The sequence below is a fragment of the Panthera tigris genome, chromosome B3, assembly GCF_018350195.1.
Source record: "Panthera tigris isolate Pti1 chromosome B3, P.tigris_Pti1_mat1.1, whole genome shotgun sequence".
Classification (NCBI taxonomy): Eukaryota; Metazoa; Chordata; class Mammalia; order Carnivora; family Felidae; genus Panthera; species Panthera tigris.
Window position 1 is genome coordinate 112,791,754 of NC_056665.1, and position 23,336 is coordinate 112,815,089.

Below are 23,336 nucleotides of genomic sequence, written 5' to 3' on the forward strand. Positions count from 1 at the left end.
AAATCGGTTACAGACTTGTTGCCACCAGATTTCCTCTATAAAAAAGGGATGTAACAGTACCCACCTCAAATGGGAGAAAATTTGAGATTGTGCATGAACACTCATCGCTGTGCCCAAGTTGCAGTCCCAATACTTGAAGTCTCAGTGTTAACTGTGGTAAGAACTGCAGCTACTGTAAAATTATTGAGACAAATTCCTATAACTTGTGGTATGATCAGTCAGTTGCTCCCTTTTCCTATACCTGTTTCCCTGCCCACCAAACACAGGCAGTCCAGATATCCTTGGTTGTACCAGGGGGCAGTATGGACAAAGCACTTTTCTGAGATGGGCACCCCAGAAGGAAAGGCAAGATTATGGTCATTCATTCGTTGTTGTTAATTGAATATTAGACTCTTGTGAAGGCTGGGCAGATGTCAGATGATGTAGCTAAGGTCCTTGGCATTAGCTCTCCTTGTCTCAATGCAGTATTGACAGAAGGTCCTTTTGGATTGAATGACAGTAGGGCAGAGGAGGTTAAGGAAAGTATCAAGAAAGAAAGGCATCCATTGAGTAGAGTACAGAAGGGGCTGGCCAGTTAAGAAGAGTCTTGGGTCCCCTCAGACTTCTTGTTTTGAGCCCTGCCTCTTGCCTTTTCTCTGAAGCTCCATAAGGTAGACCCTGTTTCATTATGCTTGCCTCTTTCTATAAAAACCTGCTGTAAGGGAATAGCCTTATATATTGTTTATACAAACATGTAAATGGCCATTGGGGCTTTATGTTTACTCATAAGGGGAAACGCTTTCAGTCAAAGAAATTAATACATTGAAGTGAGTGCAGGAAACAGGGGCCTCCCCAATGACTCAGAAAACACACTGCCTACTGCATCCAGAAAACCAGTGGCTGTGGCACGGGGGTACCACGCCATCTGAGTTTAGTTGAACTGACTGAACAATTTCTGAATGCTACATTCTTTTCCTGTGGAAAGTGGGCAGGAGCATGGTAGGGGAGAAGAGGACAAGGGACACAAGACAAGAGCAGAAGTACACAAAGTAGGGAGGGATTATTCCCTCCAAATGTACCTCTCAGGGAAAGAAGAGTTGCCAGGGAGGAGCGCAGAGCTCTGTTTCTTCAAAGCATGACTTTGGTGTAATGGAAAGTAAGGAGCTCTGGTGGCTCAGCTCTTTGGTCCCTCAGCCTCCTTCCTTGGTCCCTTCTGGCTCATGACACTCCAGGTCATGGCTGGTGTGTTTTAAGAGGAGCTCATCTCCTGGGCAAATGCAGTCAACTTGTAGCCAACCTGAATACTGCCCAGGGCTCCCCATCTGCTTTGCAACCTAGGACCAAAGAATGGCCAGATTATGGATCATATTATGTTCCTGGTGAGGGGTGGAGGGTTGGGCAGAGAATTCAGGTTACCAGGAGGGTCAGAGCAGAGATAGTGAAAAGGACTGTCAGGGGGTGCCACCTGCCCTCCCTACAGGGTGGCTCCACCAGCAGCCCTCTTGGTTTAAGACAGTGTCATAACATGGTATGAAGGGCTTGGCCTCCAGAAGCCCCTAGGAAAGGGGCTCCAAAACAGAAGAAACAGAGATGGATCAGAGCCAGTTCTGGAACACAAACACCAGTATATTTGATGTGCACAAATGTGAAAAGGAAGAGACAAAGAGACCAATGAAGACAGAGCAGGCAATGGGCGCACAAACCAGTCGTGTGTCCTTCTGAAGAGCTGCCGCAGTTGGGAGACAGTCCCACCTACTTCGAAGGTGGGAGAACCGGGACCTGCAGCTCCTCCATGTCTGGGGTGGCTTCAGGGTGGAAGGTACTCTCCCTGCCTTCACCATAGCTCAAGGGCTGGACCTCTTTCCTTTCTGAATTCCCTGTGATGATGTCTGCACAGCCCAGAGCTTCATAAATATAGGTTCTCAGGAACTGACCCATTCAGTGCTGCCTCCCTAAGGAGACCCATGCAGAGAGTGAGGGACTAGGACAAGAGGATTTCATGGGCACTCCCTATGTATTATTGCTGTAAATAAGCATAGGCCATTGTGACTCACTGGCATCAGAGGGGACAGGGCATAAGGGACAGGATGCCTAGCAGACATCAGAAGCGGTTCAACCATGCAGGGCAGCACATGGCGATCTATAACTCAGAAATGCTGCCATGTCCAGTGGAGAGAGACCCAGGACACCAGAGGTTCACAAACAGCAAGCAGACTCTTCCTGCCAGCACCCCCACTGACAGAGCTGGGGTGCCTGGGCACTAAGGGATTAGGGCCCTGAAGATACCAAAAAAAAAAAAAAAAGAAAAAAAAAAGCAAGAGTTGAAATCAGGGCTACTCCTGGTGATTTCTGAGCCTTCAGACCCTGAACTCATGCCCTGGATCATTGCCTGCCTTTGCTGGGGACTCTGTGCCCTATGAGGGACAAGAAGAGCCACAGGGCACCTGGATGAAGCAGAAAAACAGTGCTCTGTACATGTCAGGCAGGCAGGTTTACTGTGGGGCCTCCTGTACTTGGGAGTTTGTAGGGCCCAGAGAAAAGACGGTGCCAGGGAATGCCCATGAGGCAACATCTGGAGTGGACAGACCCAATGGGCCATCCAAGGGCTTGCTCTGAGAATCATGGAGGCCCTATGCTGGCAGACATCAACAAGCTGACCACAGATTCGGTCGTGGCAGGGGAGGGCAAAGGTGGGTGGTGTGGTCTAAGGGCCCACATGGGGGGCCTGGAAGGGTGTTGGGGTCCAGAAAACTGGGATATCCCAGAATTAAGGGAGAAGGCCAAGGAGATAATTTCCCAGAGGGAACAGGGAAGCCAGATGATATTTTCCCTCTAGAACCCCTTCCACCTGTAGATGGAAACCTGAATCTCTGGATGCCCCAAAACCCTGGAATTGGGGCCACAGCAAAATCAAAGGTAGGTCTGGCCCCTGCAGAATGTAGTTCATGCCTGGATTCGAGGAACCTGGCAGGGACACAAAGGCTGGAAGGTGCCCTTCATCCTGTCCTGGACAGGGATAACCGCAGAAAACAACCAGCCTTTCTCCCCATCTGGGATACCACTCCTGCCCATCCCCAGGCCACCAGCCCTGGCTCACACCCTGGCTAGTGCTGTCTGCACAGTCTAGGTAGAGCAGCACAGCAAGGAAGAGCAGATTCTCTCCACAGGCAGTATTATCGTTTTATAATGATCCATAAAAAGGGAAAGGCAAATTTCTATCTAAGACTCCTAGTGCGTCAAGAGACCACATGCCACAGCATTGGCTGTGCAGCATTGGCTGCATTCTGATGGACCTCTCCCTTCAGGGAGTGGGGGCAGAGCCAGAAGTGGGCTGGAGTGAGGACTTCACCTGTCCACTGCCAGCAATGGACCTGTCACAGAAGGAGTGGGGGGGGGGGGGCTGGCAACCAAGATGACAAAGCCCATGAGCATGGCAGGGCTAATACTGCTTAAGGAGTAAGCTCAAAGGGTCAGCCTTGCTGGGAGGGGTGGGAAGGGGGTAGCTCTGACCAGATTTTGCTGCAGGGCTGGGGCTTTGGCAGAACCAACTGACCCCCTCCCACTAAGGATGCTCCAAAGACCCTCTCAAAGCTGAAAGGCTGTCTTCTTTTTTTCCCTCACTTATTCTCCATGGGTCTCCCAACACCGGATTCCTGCTCCTCCATCCCCTAGAAAGTTCGATTCCCCCTGACTGGCTTGAAAAGAAACCAGATGCCTTTATCACAACCCTCCTCCCCTAAACTGATTTGTCTCTAGGTCCCCATTGTGGATCTGGGGTGGCCCATCTTGGCCTGTGTGCTGGGGGAGGGTATATCATTCAATTTTTGCTGGGCCACTGAGGGGAGGGGGCACAGAGAAGAGCACCGGGGCATTGCCACAGCCCACCAGACAGGTGGGGAGGTGTAAAAGGGGAACTTCCCAGTCATCAGGCCAGCAGAAATAGTGGAGGGAAGGCGGCAACAGGGTGGGCAGGGTCTGTCTCAGGGTTCTATCTCTGGCAGCTGCTGTGTTGATCAGGGAGTTGGGGAGGGGGGCCGGTGGGGATGACAGACACGGATAAAGGGGCTGCTAGTGGTAAAAGCCTTGAAAATAAAAGAGAAAGGGGGGAAACGCCACCAAACACACAGGGATTGAAACCTCCAAAAGCCCAAGGTTGGTGGGAATCCAGCACCAGGGTGGGGGGGGTCCCCAGAAGGCCAAGGGAGCGTTGGAGCCCTGGGGGAGGGGAGAGGAGCCAAGGGAAGGCCTCCAGCCCTGGCAGACCAGCACTACTGCCAAGCAGCCTCCTGGCTGCCCAGTCTGTCCTTAGGCTGCAGCTCAGCAGGCCCCCGGGGAGGTATTGGTTGCAAGCAAGCACCTGAATATTGCCTAATGGAACCAGCCAAAGCCCAACTTAAACCACGTGAGAGGAGAGAGGAGGCCTCGCAGCAGCCCAGAGCCTCCTCAGGCCTCCTCAGGCTTCTCATCTTCTGCCCCATTCTCAGAGTCCCTTAGCCAGGACAGGGCCTGCTGCTTCCAAAGTCACCCAGGTGGTCAAATCGCTGCTTAGCCATAGGCCTCTGGCCGCCAGCCTCTGAGCTGGGCAGGGATCCACAGACCCTTCCCAGAGTCCCCGGGCTACCTCGACACCCGCCCCCCACACCTGGCCCCGCCCCCGGTTCCGCCCCCGGTGGACGGCGAGGGTGTGTGCCCTAAGGGGCTGAGGCCAGACCCGGGCCAGGGCTTGTGCTGTTCAGAAGACGTAACCCCACCAGCTTGGTACCTCTGTCCACGGGGTCCATGAGAGAGCCCCGGGCCCCACCCACCAGCCCCATTCAGTCTGTCTTGACGTGGCCGTTGGCCATCGCCAGGGGGCCACTGGGCTCCCCGGGCTCAGCGTCCTTGTCAAAGCGGAGGCGGAGGGTGTTGCGGATGATGAACTGCTCCATGATGAGGGACCCGCAGAACCAGGGCACGGCGTACTCCAGGGTGATGAGGCCCATGAAGTCAAAGTCGAACTGGGAATAGTCCCAGGGACAGGCGTTGAACTGGCGCAGGATGAAGCCGGTGGTGAACTCCCACAGGTAGGTCCAAAGCGTGTAGATGAGGCAGCGCACCAGCAGTGGGCAGCGGCCGCGCAGGCGCAGGTACATGCGCTCCACGATGAGGATGGAGGTGCCGTAGATGAAGAGAGCCCACACGCTCGTAACCCCAGGGAACTTCCAGTTAAAGTTCACCACGAACTCCCAGGCCGCCGTGAACATCACCTCGCAGAAGTAGCCGTGGATGGCATACAGGTACCAGCGGGACAGCGCCGTCAGGGGCTCGGCAGATGCCATGGCGCCGAGTGGGGCTGGCTGCTGGGACACAAAGGAGACAGGTGAGGGAAGGAGGGACGGAGCCCTCCTCCTGCCTTCCCACGTGCAGCTCAGGTCTCTGCCATGACCAGGCTGGAGGGGATTCCAAACCTGCCTCTACCTTTCTCTTTGGTTACCAGTCATATTCTTGACCCTATTTCATGTTCATTACTTTATTCCCTATTCCTCACCTTAGCCAGGTGGGCATGAGAAATGAAAGGAAGAAAATTAAAAGTTCCACTGGCTTCCTCTGACCAGCCCTACTCAAGTACTATTGGAAGGAGGTATATCCTGCACTCCCTAAGCTTTGTTTGGATTATCTGTGGTCAGTGGAAGAGCTGGCTGTCCTGGCCTGCCAGTCACCCCCATTTCTAGGCTACTAGCTGATTCATCTCTTCCTGCACTTCTTTTCAAACAACTCCACATCACTCATATTTCTGGGATCTTTCTAAGCAACCTATCACATTTATCTTGTGTGTGTGTGTTAGTTAACATATACATAACATGTACCGCGTTAGCCATTTTTAGGTGTACAGTTCAGTGACATTAAGTACAGTCACACTGTTGTGCAACTGTCACCACCATCCATCTCCAAAATTTTTTCATTATCCCAAACTGAAATTCCATACTCATCAAACACTCGCTTCCCACCCCCTCCCCCCCGCCCTGGCAACCATCATTCCACCTTCTGTCTCTATGAATTTTACTACTCTAGTTACCTCTTTTCAGTGGCATCATATTGTAATTGCCCTTTTAAGACTGGCTTATTTCACTGAGCATCATGTCTGCAAGGTTCATCCATGTTGTAAGCATGTGTCAGAATGTCCTTCACTTTTTAAGGCTGAATAATATTCATTCCACTGTGATCTAGCTAGCTATCTAGATACGTCACATTAAAAAACATTTTTTAATGTTTATTTTTAAGAGAGAGACAGAGCATGAGCAGGGGAGGGGCAGAGAGAGAGAGAGAGAGGGAGACACAGAATCTGAAGCAGGCTCCAGGCTCTGAGCTGTCAGCACAGAGCTTGATGTAGGGCTTGATGCAGGGCTCGAACTCACGAGATGTGAGACAATGACCTGAGCTGAAGTCGGACGCTTAATCCACTGAGCCGCCCAGGCACCCCCTATGTCACCTTTTATTTATCCATTTGTCCATGAATGGGTTGCCTCCACCTTTTCGCTATTGTGAACACTGCTGCTATGAACATGGGTATACAGATATCTGTTCTAGTCTCTGCTTTCAATTCTTTTGGATTTATATCCAGGAGTAGAATTGCTGAATCATATGGTGATTCTGTGTTTATTTTCTGAGGAATAGCCTTGCTGTTTTCCACAGCAGCCATACCATTTTACGTTCCCACCAACAGTACTCAAGGATTCCAATTTCTCCACATCCTTGCCAGCACTTGTTATTTTCTGGTTTTTTGATGATGGTCATCCTAATGGGTTGAAAGTGGAAGCTCGTTGTGGTCACATTTGTCTTTCACTGCTCCATTAAGCAGGTTTTGGTGTTAGTTTCAATGTTGAAAGGAAACCAGTGGGCTGACAGTCCTCTCTTACTTCTTATTGCCTTCCTCTCCTCTCTTCTCAACCCCACCAGTCTTTAAGGCTCCATCCTGCTTCCCTGAAGGCTGGCCCCCAGATCTCTCAGCTTTCTCCTTGTCCTCCATCAGTGACTGTCTGGATGACTCAATTGCCTCTTTCTCCAGTGCCACCCCGTACGCTGTTATAAGGCATATGCCCTCTGATCCAGCTAGCTAGTACACAGCTAGCTAGCTGTGTATTCCTTGAGGGAAGGGACTATTTTCCAGTCCTCTGTTCTGCAGCCTTGGCACAGGCCTCTCCAGAGCAGGCAGTCTCTAAACGATGCATGTTTGGGTGTGTGTGTGAGGGGGGTGAGGGGAGCAGTTCAGGGCTGCATCAGGAATGGAAAGGCAGATGATGAAAACATGCATCCCAGCTCTGCCAGCTGCCAGTGGACACCAGGCTTGACACTCTGTCAAGGTCGGAGAGGGGACAGAGGTTAACAAGATGCATATGTAGTCTGCATGCCTGTCTGGGAATCCCAGCCTCATCTCTCAGCTAACACAGACCTAGTCACAATTAATAACCCACCTCAATACCCTCCCTTGTGGATTGCTTTGTGGTCTTCCAAGCACTTCCATTTACATTTTGTCATTGGTTTTTACAAAATTAAGATTCATATGAATGACAGGTAGTTTAACTCCTGTTTTTTAAGAGAGACAGTTGGGGCTCAGAGAGAGGTCATTTGCCCCATATCTCAGGGCCAGTAGATGGAAAGGCTAAGACTAGGATCCACATCTCCTGGTTTCTGCTTCAGCACCCATCCCCCTGCACACCACTGCCCATCTAGACATGTGCGCCTGATGGTACTCCCCTCCTCAAAAACATTCAGTGGCCCCCCATTTCCTAATGAAATGCCACAGCATCCTTGGCCTGGCATTCAAGACTCACTAGGATCTCATGCCAGCCTACTTTTTCAGCCTTATTCTCACAGGCCAGCTCTCCCGGTCTTCCCTCCCCTCCTTGTAGATTCTATCTGTCTGTTTCCTGTGGCCTTTCATCTCACCTCCACAAGCACAAACCCAGCTTCCAGGTTACCTTCAGAACAAAATCTTTTTCATCCTCCCCGCCACAGTCCTCCCCTCCCCCCCACTGAATAGCCATAGCACTCACTCTCTCCCTCCTTGGCCCAGATGATTTCCTGTTTTATTATGTTGATAACATTCAGTCCCCATCCAGATGTTTTTCCTGTGTTCTGCACCTCTGTATCCCACTCCTTCCTGAACACCTCCACCTAAATGTCCTATAGGCACCTCAAATCCTTTCCTAAATCAGACTCATTATATTTTCCCCAAAACTTGTCTTCCTCCTGTGACCCCACTCTGATTAAAGGAACCACCAAGCACCCAGTTAGCAGCCAGAGGCTCTAGTGTCATGCTAACTTCCTCTGCTGTGTCTCCACTTGAACATGAGCTCCCTGAGAATAAGGACCTTGTCCGTCTGGTTCAGTACTGCATCCCCACTGCCTACAATAGTGTCTGGCACACAGCATTCAATGAAAAAAAAAAAAAAGACATTTATTAATAGTTTATAATTGCTATGTAAGTCATTCCAAAACTCAGTGGCTTCAATCAACTCTCATTTGTTACTACTACTTGCGTGTCTGTGGGTTAGGGGATCTTGGGTGGCCTTGATCATGAGACTGCTGGTCATTTGGGGGTTCTGTCCTATCCTTGGCTGGGGTGGCTCTTATCTACTTATCTCACATCCCAGGCACGCTTTCTCATGGCAAGGGCAGAAGCACATGAACGAGCAAGCCCTGCTGCACCCGTGCTTTTCAAGACTCTGGTTAACTCATGCCCACTAACATCTTCTTGATCAAAATAAGTCACATGGCAAGGCCACCAAGTCAGCCATTACCTCCTGGCCTTTCCACCACTTAAATATCTTTGAAATCATCTCTTCCTCTTCACTCCTCTTTCTCATTGCTGCTGCTCTGCTTTAAGCTGTCACCATCTCTCACCCAGATGCCCCCAGGTGTCTTCCAGGGGGTGCCTGGAAGGTGCCTATTCCTTTTCAATCCACTCATCACACTAAGAGCATGTAGAGGGCGCCGGGGTGGCTCGGTTGGGTAAGCATCTGACTTCAGCTCAGGTCGTGATCTCACAGTTTGTGGGTTTGAGTCCCACGTCCGGCTCTGTGCTGACAGCTCAGAGCCTGGAGCCTGCTTCAGATCTGTGTCTCCCTCTCTCTCTGCCCCTCCCCCACTGGTGCTCTATCTCTGTCTCTCAAATAAACGTTAAAAAGTTTTTTTTAAAGAGTATGTAAAAACAGCAATCTTTCTCAAACATGAATTTGATATTTCTCCCCATGTGGGCCTATTAGTGGATCTTTACCATCTATGCAATAAGGCTCAAACCCCTAGGGATGGCTGGCAAAGCCCTTTATGAGCCACCTCTGCCTCAGATCTTGTCCTCTGGATCTTTTCATTACTGCTTTTGCTACCTGGGGTGCCTTTCCCAACTGCTACAGCCACCACCACCCCCAACCCATGGCCCATGAGCCCATAATCTTCAAGGTCCAGCTCCTCTGTGAAGATTTTCCTAAACACCTCCAATTCCAGAGCTATCTGCTGCCCTGTTTGTCCACCTCTGCACCCAGTTCACTTCTGTGACAACAGTTAGCACTATGCTTTGCTATGCACCAGTGGCCCCTTGATGAACGTTTATTATAATGTTAAGAGGAAAAAAAAGCAGGATTCAAAACTAAATAATTAATATGATTTTGATTTTGCAAAAGCCTACATACATGTAAACGTACAAAAAATTAGCCATAATCATCTCTGGAGGGTGACATCACAAGTGATTTTTATTTCCTTTTTTAAACTTCTGGTATAGTCTAAAAATTTTTTCTACCAAGTATGTATAAACTTTTACAAAAATAAAATTTAACTTAAAACTGTTTGTTGTATGAATATGTATTAATCATCTTTGTGCCTTGTATAGAGAAGATATTCAACAAACTTGCCAGACAAATGAACCTTAGGACACCTGAAGTCCTGAAAAATTAATGCAGGCTGTTCCCTCCTGAGCCATCATCACCAACAACAAACCATGCCTCACAGGTTTGAATAGCATAAAGTGGTTAAGCCCAGGGGCCCTAGACTCTAACTTTCTGATTCAAACAGGCTGGTACCCTTCACCTGTGGGCTCCAGGGCACGTTACCAGACCTTTCTATAAAACGATTTCCTTTTTTCCTCAGTTTCCTTATAGATAAAGGGAAAATAACAAGAGTAACTACTTCCGAGGATGACTGTAAGGATGAATGAGCTAATAGACGCTACTGAATATAGCAAATGCTCAAGAAAGTGTGGCTGTCACTTCTGGCACAGAGATGGGCTTCCTGGTGAGCTTCTCCCGCTTTGAGTGCCACCTCGTACCCAAGGTGGGACATTCTGCCCCTGTCCTCACTTGGGCAGCCTTTCTTGCCAAGCAGGTCAGGTTTTCACCTCCACCCAGAGCACAGCCCAGCAGCCAAGCAACCCTGTGAAACCAATAACCACACACGCAGCCCCTGAGGAAACAAAGGTTTCGTAGAGGAGGGCTTGGCCAGCTTCCAGCCTCTGTGTGGCTGGGGAGGTTTAATGAAAGGGGGGGGGGGCGGCACTCAGAACTAGCCCTCTGAGGTCCAGTCTTGAAAAGAAGGGTGGAATGAAAGGGCCAGCATTCCTGGCAAGCTTCTCACACCCTCATTCTATCCTGAACCCCCAATAGGCTTTTAGACCCCTGGAGTGGGAGAGAACAGATTGAAGCTCCAGGGAAACTCACTGAGAATGAGGAGGGGCCCATGACCCCAGGCAGGCGGGCCTGTGGTGGCCTGGAAACCACTTTGTTTCCCACCCACTCAGGCCCCTCTGAACTTAGGTCTGTCCACCTGACCTGCACTCGCACCTCTGGCCCCTCTGGCCCACAGGATCCTGTTCATCCTATGCAGCATCCTGACATAACTAATGGAGTCCTCGGGTCAGCACCCCACCTTAATGTTGACTTTAAAACCCTGCTCTCCTTGCCCCTTGGGCTCATCTTTAGAGATGGCCAAGGTTTCCCAGTCAGTAACAACTCGTGGGGTCCAGTCACACCCCCTGGAAGCAGGTGACTTTAAAGAGCTGGACCTCCAAACCTTAGAGCAGAAGCAAGCAAGAACAAAGGAATAGCCATTAAACAGTGGAAGGAGGGCAAGATGTTGAACAGAAGAGAGGATGGAGAAGAGAGAACAGGGTGAGTCCAAGGCCTGGATTCCATTTCTGGAACCTTCCCTACCTGGAGGAACATGGGTAGGCAGAGGGGAAGCATACCTAGGCCAGGTCAGGCTGTGTCTGTGGGGTTTTGCCAGAAGAACACTCCTAGTCCATGTGAGACAAAAAGGGGAAACTGGATATCCTGGCTGGAGCCAGGAGATGAGGGGGGAAGACAGAGAAAGGGGATGTGAGACAGTGTTATCAGCTGGGATGGCAGCTCACACCGTGGTGGGACAGACACTAACATTAGAAGCGGCATTGGCTTGGGTAGATTTGCAAAACTCCACTCCCTGAACCCACTGCTAATACTCACAGGAGCCATGCTTAAACTTTGAGCTGGGACAGGCTCCCCGACCCTCTGCTGGCCCAACAGACCTCTATCCCTGCCCAGGCCTCCCCCCACCCGAGCCCTTTCCCCACATTCTTCCAGTACCTCCTTGCTTGGCACTGAGATCAGAGACCTGGGAAGGCCTGCATCAGGAAGAACCAGTAGCTCACTGGACATTGGCCTCTTTCTCCTGGTGACAAACACAACCATCCTGAGAACGATGACACAAAGACAGATGGCCCAGGAAAGAAAACTCAAAGTGAAGTGAGGAGGAGAGCATGCGCAAGGATGAAAACAAGAAGGAGAAAAGAGCTGTGGACAGTTTCATATGCAGGATATGGAGAACAACACTCATGTACAAGAGCCTTCATACTTGTTGATAAAAGGGCCTGGGAATACGGAGTTCCAGCCAAGGGCCAGAACTCAAGGTGACTTGGCAGAGCAGGGCACTGTCCCCCCCCCAAGGGGACAGGTGATAAATGACTTTGTAGGGAGGGGTTCAGAATCTTGCTCCCTAGGAGTATCTCACCAGCTTCCAGAACCTGCTGAGTTATTCCCTACGCAGCGAGCACAGCAAGTTGAGAGGGGCGAAGAGAATGCCACAAGTCTGAGACAGGCTGGAGGCAAAACCAGATAAGGCAACCGCCTTTGGTTTTACTCAAAACTCTCATCTTGTTCCAGGAAGCTAAGGTGCCACAACACAATGACTCTGGGAATTTCTGTCCAGAGGAGCATCTTGATAGAAAATCGGGATTCCTCTTACATGCAACCAGGCTGGGCGGGGCTTCGCCTCATTACTAGGCCTCTTTCACCTCATTTACTTCCCCATTCCTAGGCACCAAAATCGCTACAGTTCCATGTGCTGGGGAGAGACACAGCCCTTATAGGGGGCCCCTGGGAGCAAGGCAGTGGAGGCGGGGGGGGGGGGACTCTGAGTCCAGCCCCCTGATAGGCTCTGTGCTGGAAGTGAGTGGAATCTATGAGGGGTGGGCAGGTGTCCTAACATCTGGGTGAAAGATGCAAGGTCTGAAACCATCCTCACCTTACACTGTGGTAATCAAGTTGGGAGGGGTGAGGGTGGGAGGAACATATGGGCTTGCTTCAGGGCCAGAAAGGAAACAAGCAGAGCTAAATACCTGTGGTGACTGGCTAGCCCAGACACTATAGAGTTCCACCCTTTCTTGCTATGGGCATCCCCCAGAAAACTCTTTGGGATGGTCTTCCTGCTACCTCCCAAGTCACAGTAATCATCAGCCACTCTTCTCAGCACTTACCAGGTATTAACTCAGATAATATTCAAGCCTATTTTATAGATGGGGCAATTGAGGAAGGGGAAGTTTTAATAAGTCTTAAGAATTACAGCTATAAAAGCCAGAGCTAGGATTCAAACCCAGCAAGTCTGGCTCCAGAGCCTTCATTCCCAATCAGCACACTGCACTGCCCTTGAAGCTGACTACAGGCTCCTCTATAGGCACCACCACTTTCTGAGTTTCTGCTTCTGGAAGACTAGGATGGTATATGGAGAGGAAACAAGAAGCAAGAGCAACATGAACCTCTAGGTAGATCATCAATGAAGCCCAGAACAGGTGTCAGAGCCATTGCAGGCTGTCGTCCTATTCTGAGAGGCCAAGTTCTGTTCTAAGGCCAAGTTCTGGCAAGATCCACACAATGATCCTCCAGGGTCATAGTGGACCCTCACAGGACTATGGTAGCAGCCACCTCTGAGGGCCTCAAGGTGTGTGCCATTCAAAGGCCTTTCACCAAGACACACACTGGTCCCTGTCAAGCTACCCTGACTGCCAGCCCACCCTCATATTGGCTGGGAATCTCAGATGGCCCAGCCCTGCCATGGACATTCAGCCAAGAGCAGTGACCAGCATCACACTGCCCAGAGAAGCCTGGTGCCTGGAGCAGCACCAGGGAGAGTGTCGGGAGCAACCATTCCACACAAAGCAGCAGGCCAAAGAGGATTTTAGAAGGCCTCAGATGCTAAGCAAATCCCAGCTGGCAGACACAGGAGGACAAGTGGGCCTGGGGAACACAGTCAGCCTGGCACAGAGGTTCGCCAGGGCTCAGGCAGTAAAGGGCACCTAGCAGTTGGGGCCCTGAGGCTGGGCATCCTGAGTGTTGCCTGCAAGGCTCTTTCCAGACCTCACTTGGCTGCTTCTCTATTGTTACTCAGATCTCAGCTCAACCGTCACCCCTGAGACCTTCTCTGGTCTCGAATCCAAAACAGCCTTCGCATCACTGACATCATCATATTTCATTCCTCCAGCACTTTCACTTTCTACTATTTTGCTACTTGTTTGTTGTCTGTCTCCTCCAACTAGAATGAATGCTCCATGAGGGCAGGGGCTCTGTCTTGTTCACTGCTGGGTTCCCAGTGCCTACAACAGTGCCTGGTGATAAGACCCACTAATACTTCTGGCATGGATGAATGAATGAATGAATGAATGGGCCCACACAGGCACAGGCTCTTAAACACTGATAAGGGCAGGTGTAAACAGCTAGCAGCTCAGCCTTTCTCTTCTCCCCTTTCTTGGCAGATATAGCCTTTAAAATTTTTCAATGCTAACATTTTAAAATATCTTTATTATTTTTCCTGATTATAAAAGTAACATGTGCTCACACCTGAAATTTAAACATTATGGAAAGGAATGACCTAGAAAGTAAATATCTTCCATCACCCCACATCTTAGAGAAAGTCACTGTTAATGGTGTGTTGTATATTCACCCGGATTACACTTAGCTTTAAAAGAAGCAAATCCATGTATCATAGAAAGAAAAGGAATTCATAATTCCACCAAACTAGCAGCCATTATCACTTCTCCCTTGCAATTTTTTCTCATGTGTTTATTTTACAAGTTGCTTTAATGTACTTATTCTGTAACCTGACATTTTCACTTATTATAAAATAATCATTTCCCCCAGTTGTTATATTGCTTTTGTTCTCATTATTATAATGGCTATGTGATATTCCACCAGGTGGAAAACTATAATTTACTTAACTTAGGTGTTCAGAAAAGGGAGAGAGAACAATTGTTTCCCACTCTCACTATTACAATGACACCACAAGAAACATCTTTTTTTATGCCTGTAACAAAAGAATTCAGCCTTTTCCTTCTCTAGGAATATATCCTAAAGAAAGATTTCTTTTTTTTTTTTTTTAAGTAGGCTCCATGCTGGGTGTAGAGCCTAACACAGGGCTTGAACTCACAACCCTGAGATAAAGACTTGAGCTGACCAAATGTCCATCAACTGATGAATGGATAAAGAAGATGTGGTATAAATATACAATGGAATATTACTCAGCCATCAAAAAGAATGAAATCTTGCCATTTGCAATGATGTGGATGAAACTGGAGTGTATTATGCTAAGCAAAATAAGTCAGAGAAAGACAAATACCACGTGATTTCACTCATATGTGGAATTTAAGAAACAAAACAGATGAACATAGAGGAAGGGAAGGAAAAATCAGCTAAAAACAGAGAGGAAGGCAAACCATAAGAGACTCTTAACTATCGAAAACAAACTGAGGATTGATGGAAGTAGGCAGGTGGGGGAAGGGCTAGATGGGAGATGGCTATTAAGGTGGGTACTTGTGATGAGCACTGGGTATTATATGTAAGTGATGAATCACTAAATTCTAATTCTGAAACCAATACTAAACTATATGTTAACTAACTTGAATTTAAATACAATCTTGGAAGGAAAAAAAAAGATAAATAACTAATAAAAAATAATAATAATAAAGACCTGAGCTAAGATCAAGAGCTGGACACTTGACTGACTGAGTCACCCAGGTGTACCTTAAAGAAAGATTTCTTAATAACTCCAGAAATGGGATCACTGGACCAAAGGGTACAACAGTCTTAGGGATGATGGTGTAGATTGCCCTGGGGAACTCTGTGTTATGTGGGGAATAGGTCTCTGGTCTGAGTCACCGTGCTCCCACAGTGGCCTCTGTGGCCATCTCTGTGCACCCACCCCACACCCATAGTTCAGGCTTGCACTACCCTAGCTACAAATCAACTTCCTGAAAGAGCCTCCAACCATAAACTGATTTTGCAAGCCCAGGCTGAGTGAAAAATAAATGCTAGCCCTGAGTTTTAAACTCCCACCGGCACTAGAGTCAACATCTACCTACAGCTGAGAAATACCTAGTTACCCTTTGCCCTCCCTGCATGCTCCTGTGTGGAAGCTAAGCCTCCCGGTTCCTATATGCTAGCCCAGCAGCTCCCAATAGCCCATCCAGTCAGGAGTGTAAAAGCACTGGCTCTCCCTGCCCTGTCTTCCAGGGGACTTCCCTGCCTGCTGGTCCCTGATCCCTCACTGGGACTGTTTGCCCTATGCAGACAATAGCCTTTAGGCCAGACAAGCCTTTGGGGCTTGGGAAAGCAGCCAATTGTCTTTTTTTTTTTTTTTTTTAATTTGTAAGTTTATTTACTTTTGAGAGAGAGAAAGAGACAGAGCGTGAGCGGGAAAGGGGCAGAGAGGGAGACCCAGAATCCAAGAAGCAGGCTCCAGGCGATGAGCCATCAGCACAGAGCCCGGCGTGGGGCTCAAACCCACGAACCGTGAGATCATGACCTGAGCCAAAGTCAGATGCTCAACCAACTGAGCCACCCAGAAGCCCCAACCAATCGTCATTTTCTAAAGCACCACTGAGGAAAAGCCAGAGGTTAAGGCTGGAAAGAAAGCCCATATGAGGACAGGTGAGACTCCACAGTTGGGGGTCCCCTGCTCTCCATGCAGCTTGTCTGGACTTGGGAGGAGGAAAACTTCCTCCTAACAGGCCAAAAGCAGCAGAGAACTTGCTCCTCTTGACCCCTTGGTGGCCACTTTTATGGCAGCTAAGGCACCACCAATCCCTCACCTCCCAATGCCCTGGGTGCTCTACCCAAGGCCTTGTGAACTGTTCATAGCATCGGAGCAGAATCTGGAATCCCAGATGAGGTACAGTTCTCATTGCAGAGAGGTAAAGCCCAGGGCCCAAAGCATCCACGAGCCTACAGTTAAGAGAGAGAATTTGGGAAGATGTCATCTCCTATGTGCTGGGTGTCTGACATCATTTGTGTCAGCCAATCTGGGTCTGGCACAGTTTTTAGAGGCCATGTGGCTATAAGATGGCTCCAACACATGAAACGGCCTGAAACTGCTGGACATTCCCCTCCTATTCTACAACTATAGCCCTGTGACAGGCCCTTGGACAGAACACAGGCTCATAATGAGAACCTCCAGACCTGTGACCATGCTGCCGAGGCAGGGAGGGCTGGTGATCCCTGGGGATCCTGTAACATACTCACTTATCACACCCTTGAGTGCACAACTCAGAACAGACATCAGGATCACTGTCCAGGAGTGTCCCAGGTTAACCTTTCTCCTGCTGCCTGGCTGGGCCTCCGTGCCATTCTCAGCAGTGTGGGCAAGCATCAGCCCCAGGGCTCAGCTGATCCTCGGCTAGTGGATGGATGGCTTCCATGTGTCCCTGGGAATAAAAGAGGAGGCGTTCATTAGCTTCAACTGCCCCAGCTCCAACCCACCAGGCTAGTCGGATGGGCAGCCTCAAGGTGAACGCTACAATTGCCTGGGCTCCGGGTTCAGTACCAGGCAGTCAGTCCATCCAGGCCACTGGGCCCCTGTCCTGGAACCTATCACCTCCTCTGTGCCATCCTGCTTGCTCAGGTCTGGTTAATCCAGCAATGACAGCCTGGGATGGATCCCAGGCAATTCACACTCAGGGCTAGGACTTAGGGCTTCTTGCACCATGAGTAAATGTGTGCACATTTGTAAATCTGAGAGGGGGTATAATTTTAGAATCCAGTGCCATTCTCATTTAGCTTCGAATTACACTCTCACCTTCACCCTGCAGTGGTTACATCTTTCTCAAGGGCGGTCAAGAACCCCAGGCAAGTAGGGAATTTGGGGAGTCAAGCACAACTACACAGAAAAACAAGCACGCCAACAAAATGTGTGCTAGACCCTCTCCCTGCAATAATCCCACCACCCTAATATTTATTTCATTCTATTATATCACTGTGATTGTTGAGGCCCTTCCTATTAACATCAATAACATAAGGGTGCCTGGGTGGCTCAGTCAGTTAAGGATCCGACTTCAGCTCAGGTCATGATCTCACGGTTTGTGGGTTCTAGCCCCACATCTGGCTATGTGCTGACAGCTCAGAGGCTTGAGCCTGCTTCAGATTCTGTGTCTCCTTCGCTCTCTGCCCCTCCCCCACTAGCATTCTGTCTCTGTCTCTCAAAAACGAACTAAAAAAAAAAAACCCACATTAAAAAAAGTTTTAAAGAAACAGACTACATGCTGATACAAATCTGGCCCCTGGCCACATACATCTTTTTAATATATACCTAAGATTTGAACATTTGATAGATATTCTGGCTTTATATGAAAGTCCTGAAGCTTCTCTGAAAACCCCTTGAGTGCAGCACCATCTGCACGAGACTAAGGACAGAAGTCAGGTGCAGTGTGGCCCTATAGCAGGACAGGGGTGGAAGCCGGGACCATTCCCCCCACAGAAGGCCAAGCAGGCCTCCACAGAGGTGCCACCCGAGCTGGTGCCCACAGCCAGCTTCCTCCCTGCCCATACCTCCCAGGCTCTCTGAGCTCCCTGAGCTGACAACTTGCAAGGCAGCATGGGAGCCGAGGAGAAGTGAAAGGGCAGAATTCACTGCATGCACAGGTGCTTGTGGCCCGGAAGGCTGTGCACCCCTGGGTCACCAGCCGCTGCACCCCCCTCTTCCTGCACTGAGACAAGTGAAGGACGGAGAGCAAAATGCAGTGGGCTGCTGTGCTCCCTGGCTCCTCCCCAGCTGCTCTACATACAGAAGCCTCAACCTGCCCCACCTGTCGATCCTCCTCCCTTCTCCCAGCCAGCCTGGCACATACCCATTACCTCAAGGAAAGGGCTTTCATGGGGCATGTCCGATACCCTCTCTACCCCCAGTACCACCATGACCTGTGCCTGGGAGTTCAATCCCACCCACCGGCACTTCCCCTTCCCAGGGGAACTAAGCAGGCCACATCAACAAGCACGAGACAAAACAGAAACAGAAACCAAAGCCCACATCCTGGCAGCACAGCCTGCTGGTCGCTGCAGTCAGCCCTGGGAGCCCGCCGCTGCTGGCTGAGATGCCGCCCTGGCAGATGAAGCTGCTGCAGTCAGAAGAGGCTCCTTTCCGAGGCTGGCCTGGCACCGGACACCTCCTGCTTCCTGGTCTGAGGCTCTTCCACCAGGGAGCTGCTGGGGGCTGGACAAGGAGGCAACAGTCTAGCAGGGATCCCACCCCTGCCTCCAAGTACACATGTTGTCCCCAGCCCCCGCTGACCCTCCTTGGCCCCTCAGAGCAGGTCCCTGGTGTAGGTGGCATGAGGCTCCTTTGTGGACCACAGGGCGTGAACTAGACGTTTTTGGAGCATATGAATGTGTGAAGAGCCCTTATAGCAACTAATGTGGGCAGAACTTAAAACACTTTTTCCAGTACATCATCTCTCATGATTCTCCCAAGACTCCTGCAGGGAGGGCAGGAGTTATCACCACCCACCCTACCCCACTCCCACCACCAACCCCATTTCAGAGACGAAAACTCTGAATCTCAAGACATTAAGAGATTAGGCCAAATCTACACATTTGACTCAAACCCTGGTCTTTAGGCTCCAGAATCACCCCTCTCCCCATACATCATGACTTCAAGCTGCTTCCCATACGTCTGCATGCACCTGTCCCTCATTCACTATAATCTACTTAGTCTGTTCTGTAAGCCGCTTATTTGTAAGCATAGAGCCTGAGTCTGTCCGTCCAGCTTCATCAACATGCCCAGGCGCTCCTCTGAGACCCTGCTCCCTCCTCATTCCTTTGTGAACCCTCCTAAGCCCCCAGCTATTCCATCACTGATGTTCCCACAGGACTTTGAACATCCTTCCATTGAAACATAATGTCCCATCTTAAAGTTATTATTGTCTGTTTCCCCCTCCACATGATGAATTCCTCAAGGCCATGGAATTTCTTTTGGATGGATGGACAAGCAAGGCTGAGAAGGGCCCAGCTAAATGCTTGGGTGATTGCACCATTCAGTGTTATCAACCAAACAGTGATGTCTAGTGTTCTTCCCTAATTTTTAGGCCACCTCGTCATGGAAGGGCTCTCTCCCACAAAGCACCATAAATATTGGTTTACAGTGGCCAGGGCTATCTTTGCAAATGAGAGAATAAAGGATGATGTTCACTCTCCTCCCACCTCCAAGAGCCATCACCTGGACAGAGGGGTCAGGACAGACGAGTGGATGCCTTGGGTAGGGACAAGAAAGAAGACATGTCACACGAGGAAGGCTAGGGAAGGAACAAAATGTCCCAGGCATCCCAGGAGAAACTGCAGGCTCCTATGTGGGCAAGGGTCCAAGCTGAGGCTCAGGTCAGAGAATAACAATGCCTATTCTGTTATTTCTACAATGTGCTGGCACTCTCAAAAGGCACATCCAGTTTTCATGCACATAGCATTCATTTCCCAAAGAGGTTTAACCAGCAGCTGCTGGCAGGAAAGTCCCCGTGCATCATTCTCTCCCCTCCACTATAACTATTTAGGGTAAGCTGGACTTGCAGGATTGAAGCTCTACTTCCCTGACCGGAACCTAAAAACCAAACCTCCCCCCACTCTCCGCCCTCTCTCCATGGCCCAGAACCTAAGACCGGAGCCAGGAAGTGGCAGGCAAATACATCCCTTTGTCCCTCTCAATCTCCTCGTCCCCAGATCTCCCCTCAACCCTAGGTGCCTACAAAGTAAAGAGTAAATGCCCCCCAAAACCCACTGGGGGAGCCCTCTGATTACTCAAAGTGTCCTGGTTCTTCCCACGGGATGCAGAATTGATTTTACTTGTCCTATAGTAAGACCAGCTCTGAACACAAGCAGATTTGGCAACTTCTGGAGTCAGTGAGAGACTATATGAAAGTGCAAATGCACCTGTGTCGACTCAGCTCCCCCAGGGGAAGACCCAAGCCCTTGGGCCTGACTGCCATGGAAGAGGTTGGTGTACCTAGGAAACAGGCTGCCCACACGCTCCATTTGACCCTGTCCTTCCACTCCATGCCCCCTCGTTTAGGACTTAGAATCTAGGTTTCTCTGCCTGCCGGACATCTCACCAATCTGTTTTCTTCCTCACTTGCAGGCTACTCTGTCCTGTCACCCTCCTCTCCTTCCTTCCTTCTCCCCAACTAGCCCCTCCTGCCTTGCGTGCCTTTCTCCATGTCCCCTTCTAAACAAACCCTGACCACCCATCCCCTACACCTTGGAAGGTGGTCTCTGGCCCTGTGCCCCTCCTCTTTCCTTCCCACCCCACCCCCTGGCCCTGGGTAGCTGCTGCCTGCTGCCTGAAAGGCTGGACAGCTGCTGGGCTCTCTAATTAGCTGCCTGGCTGCCGTCCCAGAGCAAGGCATGTGTTGCAGTAAAGAGCTGCCTCACCTCCCCTTCATCAATAATCCCCTATGCAGATCCCATCAGGCAGCAGCTGAGGGGCCCTGGAATCCTGGTTACGTGAGACCAGCAAGGCTTCTCCTGTCATCTGGAAAAGGACAGTCAGTAGCCTAACAGCATCACTGACTAAGTGACCAGGAATTTATTTATCAAGGTTCTCCCTATTACTGCCCATGTCCTTAGGGTATCCCATAGGTTACCCAACCACCTCCATACCTTTGGAGCAATGGGAACCCTGCCCTGCCCCTTAGTTGCCTCACCAGTAGAGGCAGAAAGATGCCCAGTGAGCCCTCTGAACAGCATGACACCCAGTGGCCTGCTTTTCACAGCTTTCTATAGCCAAGCCACCCCCAGAGATTTCTAAACAACCAGAGACTTAGTCCAAGAAGTCCCGTGGAGGCTAACATGTTTATTCAAGGTGTTGTATTCCAGTGGTCAACAAATATTTATCAAGCACCTGCTGAAGGCCAGACACTGAACTGAGTGTGAATAAGACAATGCTCCTCCCCCCTTGGAGCTCACATCTCTGTGGGGAGACAGACAATGATTAGGCTAGCTGACATGCCGTAATGTCTGATAATATGCCACAAAGAAGGGGAGATGCCTGGTGAGGACGGAGAAACTGGATGTGGAGAGCACATCTTAAACTTCTCTAAGGAGGTAGCATTTGGGCATAGATGAGAAAGATGCAAAGAAGCCTTTCTTTCTTTTTTTAAAGTGATTTGTGTGTGTGTTTGAATGTTTATTTATTTATTTTGAGAGAGAGAGCTCAGGGAAGCAGCAGCAGAGAGAGAGACAGAGAGAGAGAGAGAGAGAGAGAGAGAGAGAGAGAGAGAATCCCAAGCAGGCTCCACACTCACCATGAAGTCCAACGTGGGGCTCGACCCCACCACCATGAGATCACGACTTGAGCTGAAATCAAGGGTCAGACACCCAATTGACTAAGCTACCCAGGCGCTCTGCAAAGAAGCCTTTCAAAGAGCTTTGGGAAAAGCATTCTAGGCACAGGGAATAGTAAGTAAAAAGACCCTGAGGGAGGAGCAAGCTAAAAAACAAGTTTGAGAAACAGCAAGGCCAGAGCAACTAAAAAGTGTAATTAAGGGGTCAAACGTTCCCTGCCCCTCATTGCAAAAGTCATCTGGTGGTCCCTACAGTGCCAGCTGGGCCATGGCAAAGCCCCAGTTGCCAAGGGGACATGCCCAGCACAGTTGCCCTGTGGGCAGGGGCTGGAAGGTGCAGGTCCCAGTCAGCTTTGGCAATATATTTATTAACAAATAAAAGCAAAGTTAAATCTCTTGTTGACTGATGGCCTGGATTTTCCACCTGCTTCCCATCAAAAGAATTTAAGTAAATTTACTAGGCCTCCTCTAACCTGATTATTTCACTTTAACAAGAAAGTAAATGTTCCTTTTTAACTCCACCTAGTTTGTTAAGTTTTCTGTCATCTGAAATCAAGAAAATCCTGACTAACACAAGTAATTTTCCCCCACCTGGAACATACCTTTTTGGCATGAGAATCATATATCTGAGCACCACCTGCCCACCTCTGCTGCCATGCAGACCAGTGGCTCTGCCCTTGCACACAGTTAGAACTGAGAATAAGGTCAGATGCCTAGCTAGCTGCGTCCCTCTCAGCAGGATGTCTATAGTTTTGGGGGCTCCAAACCTCCCTTCTGGGTGCTGCCCAGACTTTGTCATTTCCCCTTTCACCACACATGACCCTTGCCAGCAACCTACCGTGCCTTGACTCTCTTCTGCAAACTGGATATGGGAAAACTAATAGTGCAAGAACAAGTAGTGCACAACTAGATTGTTTTTCTATAAGCTCTAGAACAGCATTGTCCAATTTGATAGCTACATGTGGCTATTTAAATTTAAATTTACTAAAAATGAATAAAATTAAAAATTGCATCCCTCCATTGTACTAGCCACATTTCCAGTGTTCAACAGCTACATGTGGCTAGTGTCTACCATATTGGACAGTGCAGATATAGAATATTTCCATCATCACACAAAGTTGTATTGAGCTGCACTGCTCTGGAGCTTATCCAGGGTGACCAGAAGGCTGCCAAACATACAGACCTAAAACTCAGCTACATTTTCTTGCTCTTGGAAAAGCTTTTCTTGTGAATAGATACCCCTGCCCTTCCTCTCTTCCTCAGGCTCAGGCCTAGTTAACCATTGTTAAGATGGGGGGTGGGGGGAGGGTGAACCATTGTTTTATGAAAGTCTCTGTCCACTGCAACTTATATCCAAGAACCAGGAGAGGGCTCTTGCTGAATGAGGTCAGTCCCTGCGTCTCTGGCTATAACTCAGTCTAGGGGTGCTGCCTGGAGTGTTTAAAAAGTCCAGAGTGTTTATTGGGCACCTCCTGTGTGCCAGGCA

At 49.6% G+C, this 23,336-nt stretch overlaps 1 protein-coding gene across 7 annotated transcripts in view; it reads right to left on the reverse strand.

Annotated features, from left to right (window-relative positions):
• Nucleotides 1-1,584: 1,584 nt before the first annotated feature.
• The window catches only part of TMEM229B (transmembrane protein 229B), a 38,844-nt gene continuing 17,092 nt past the window's right edge, over nt 1,585-23,336 (reverse strand). For 4 of the 7 annotated variants that reach the window (XM_042989950.1, XM_042989947.1, XM_042989948.1 and 1 more), the window contains 2 exons: nt 16,773-16,954; nt 1,585-5,315 (listed from right to left, as the gene is read on the reverse strand). In XM_042989950.1, the coding sequence (XP_042845884.1) occupies nt 4,794-5,297 (504 nt within the window). In that variant the 5' untranslated portion in view covers nt 5,298-5,315; nt 16,773-16,954 and the 3' untranslated portion in view covers nt 1,585-4,793. Of the gene's footprint in view, nt 5,319-16,772; nt 16,955-18,380; nt 18,507-18,552; nt 18,713-23,336 lie in introns of those variants that run through there. The other 3 variants (XM_042989951.1, XM_007095169.3, XM_042989952.1) reach the window with 3 other exon arrangements.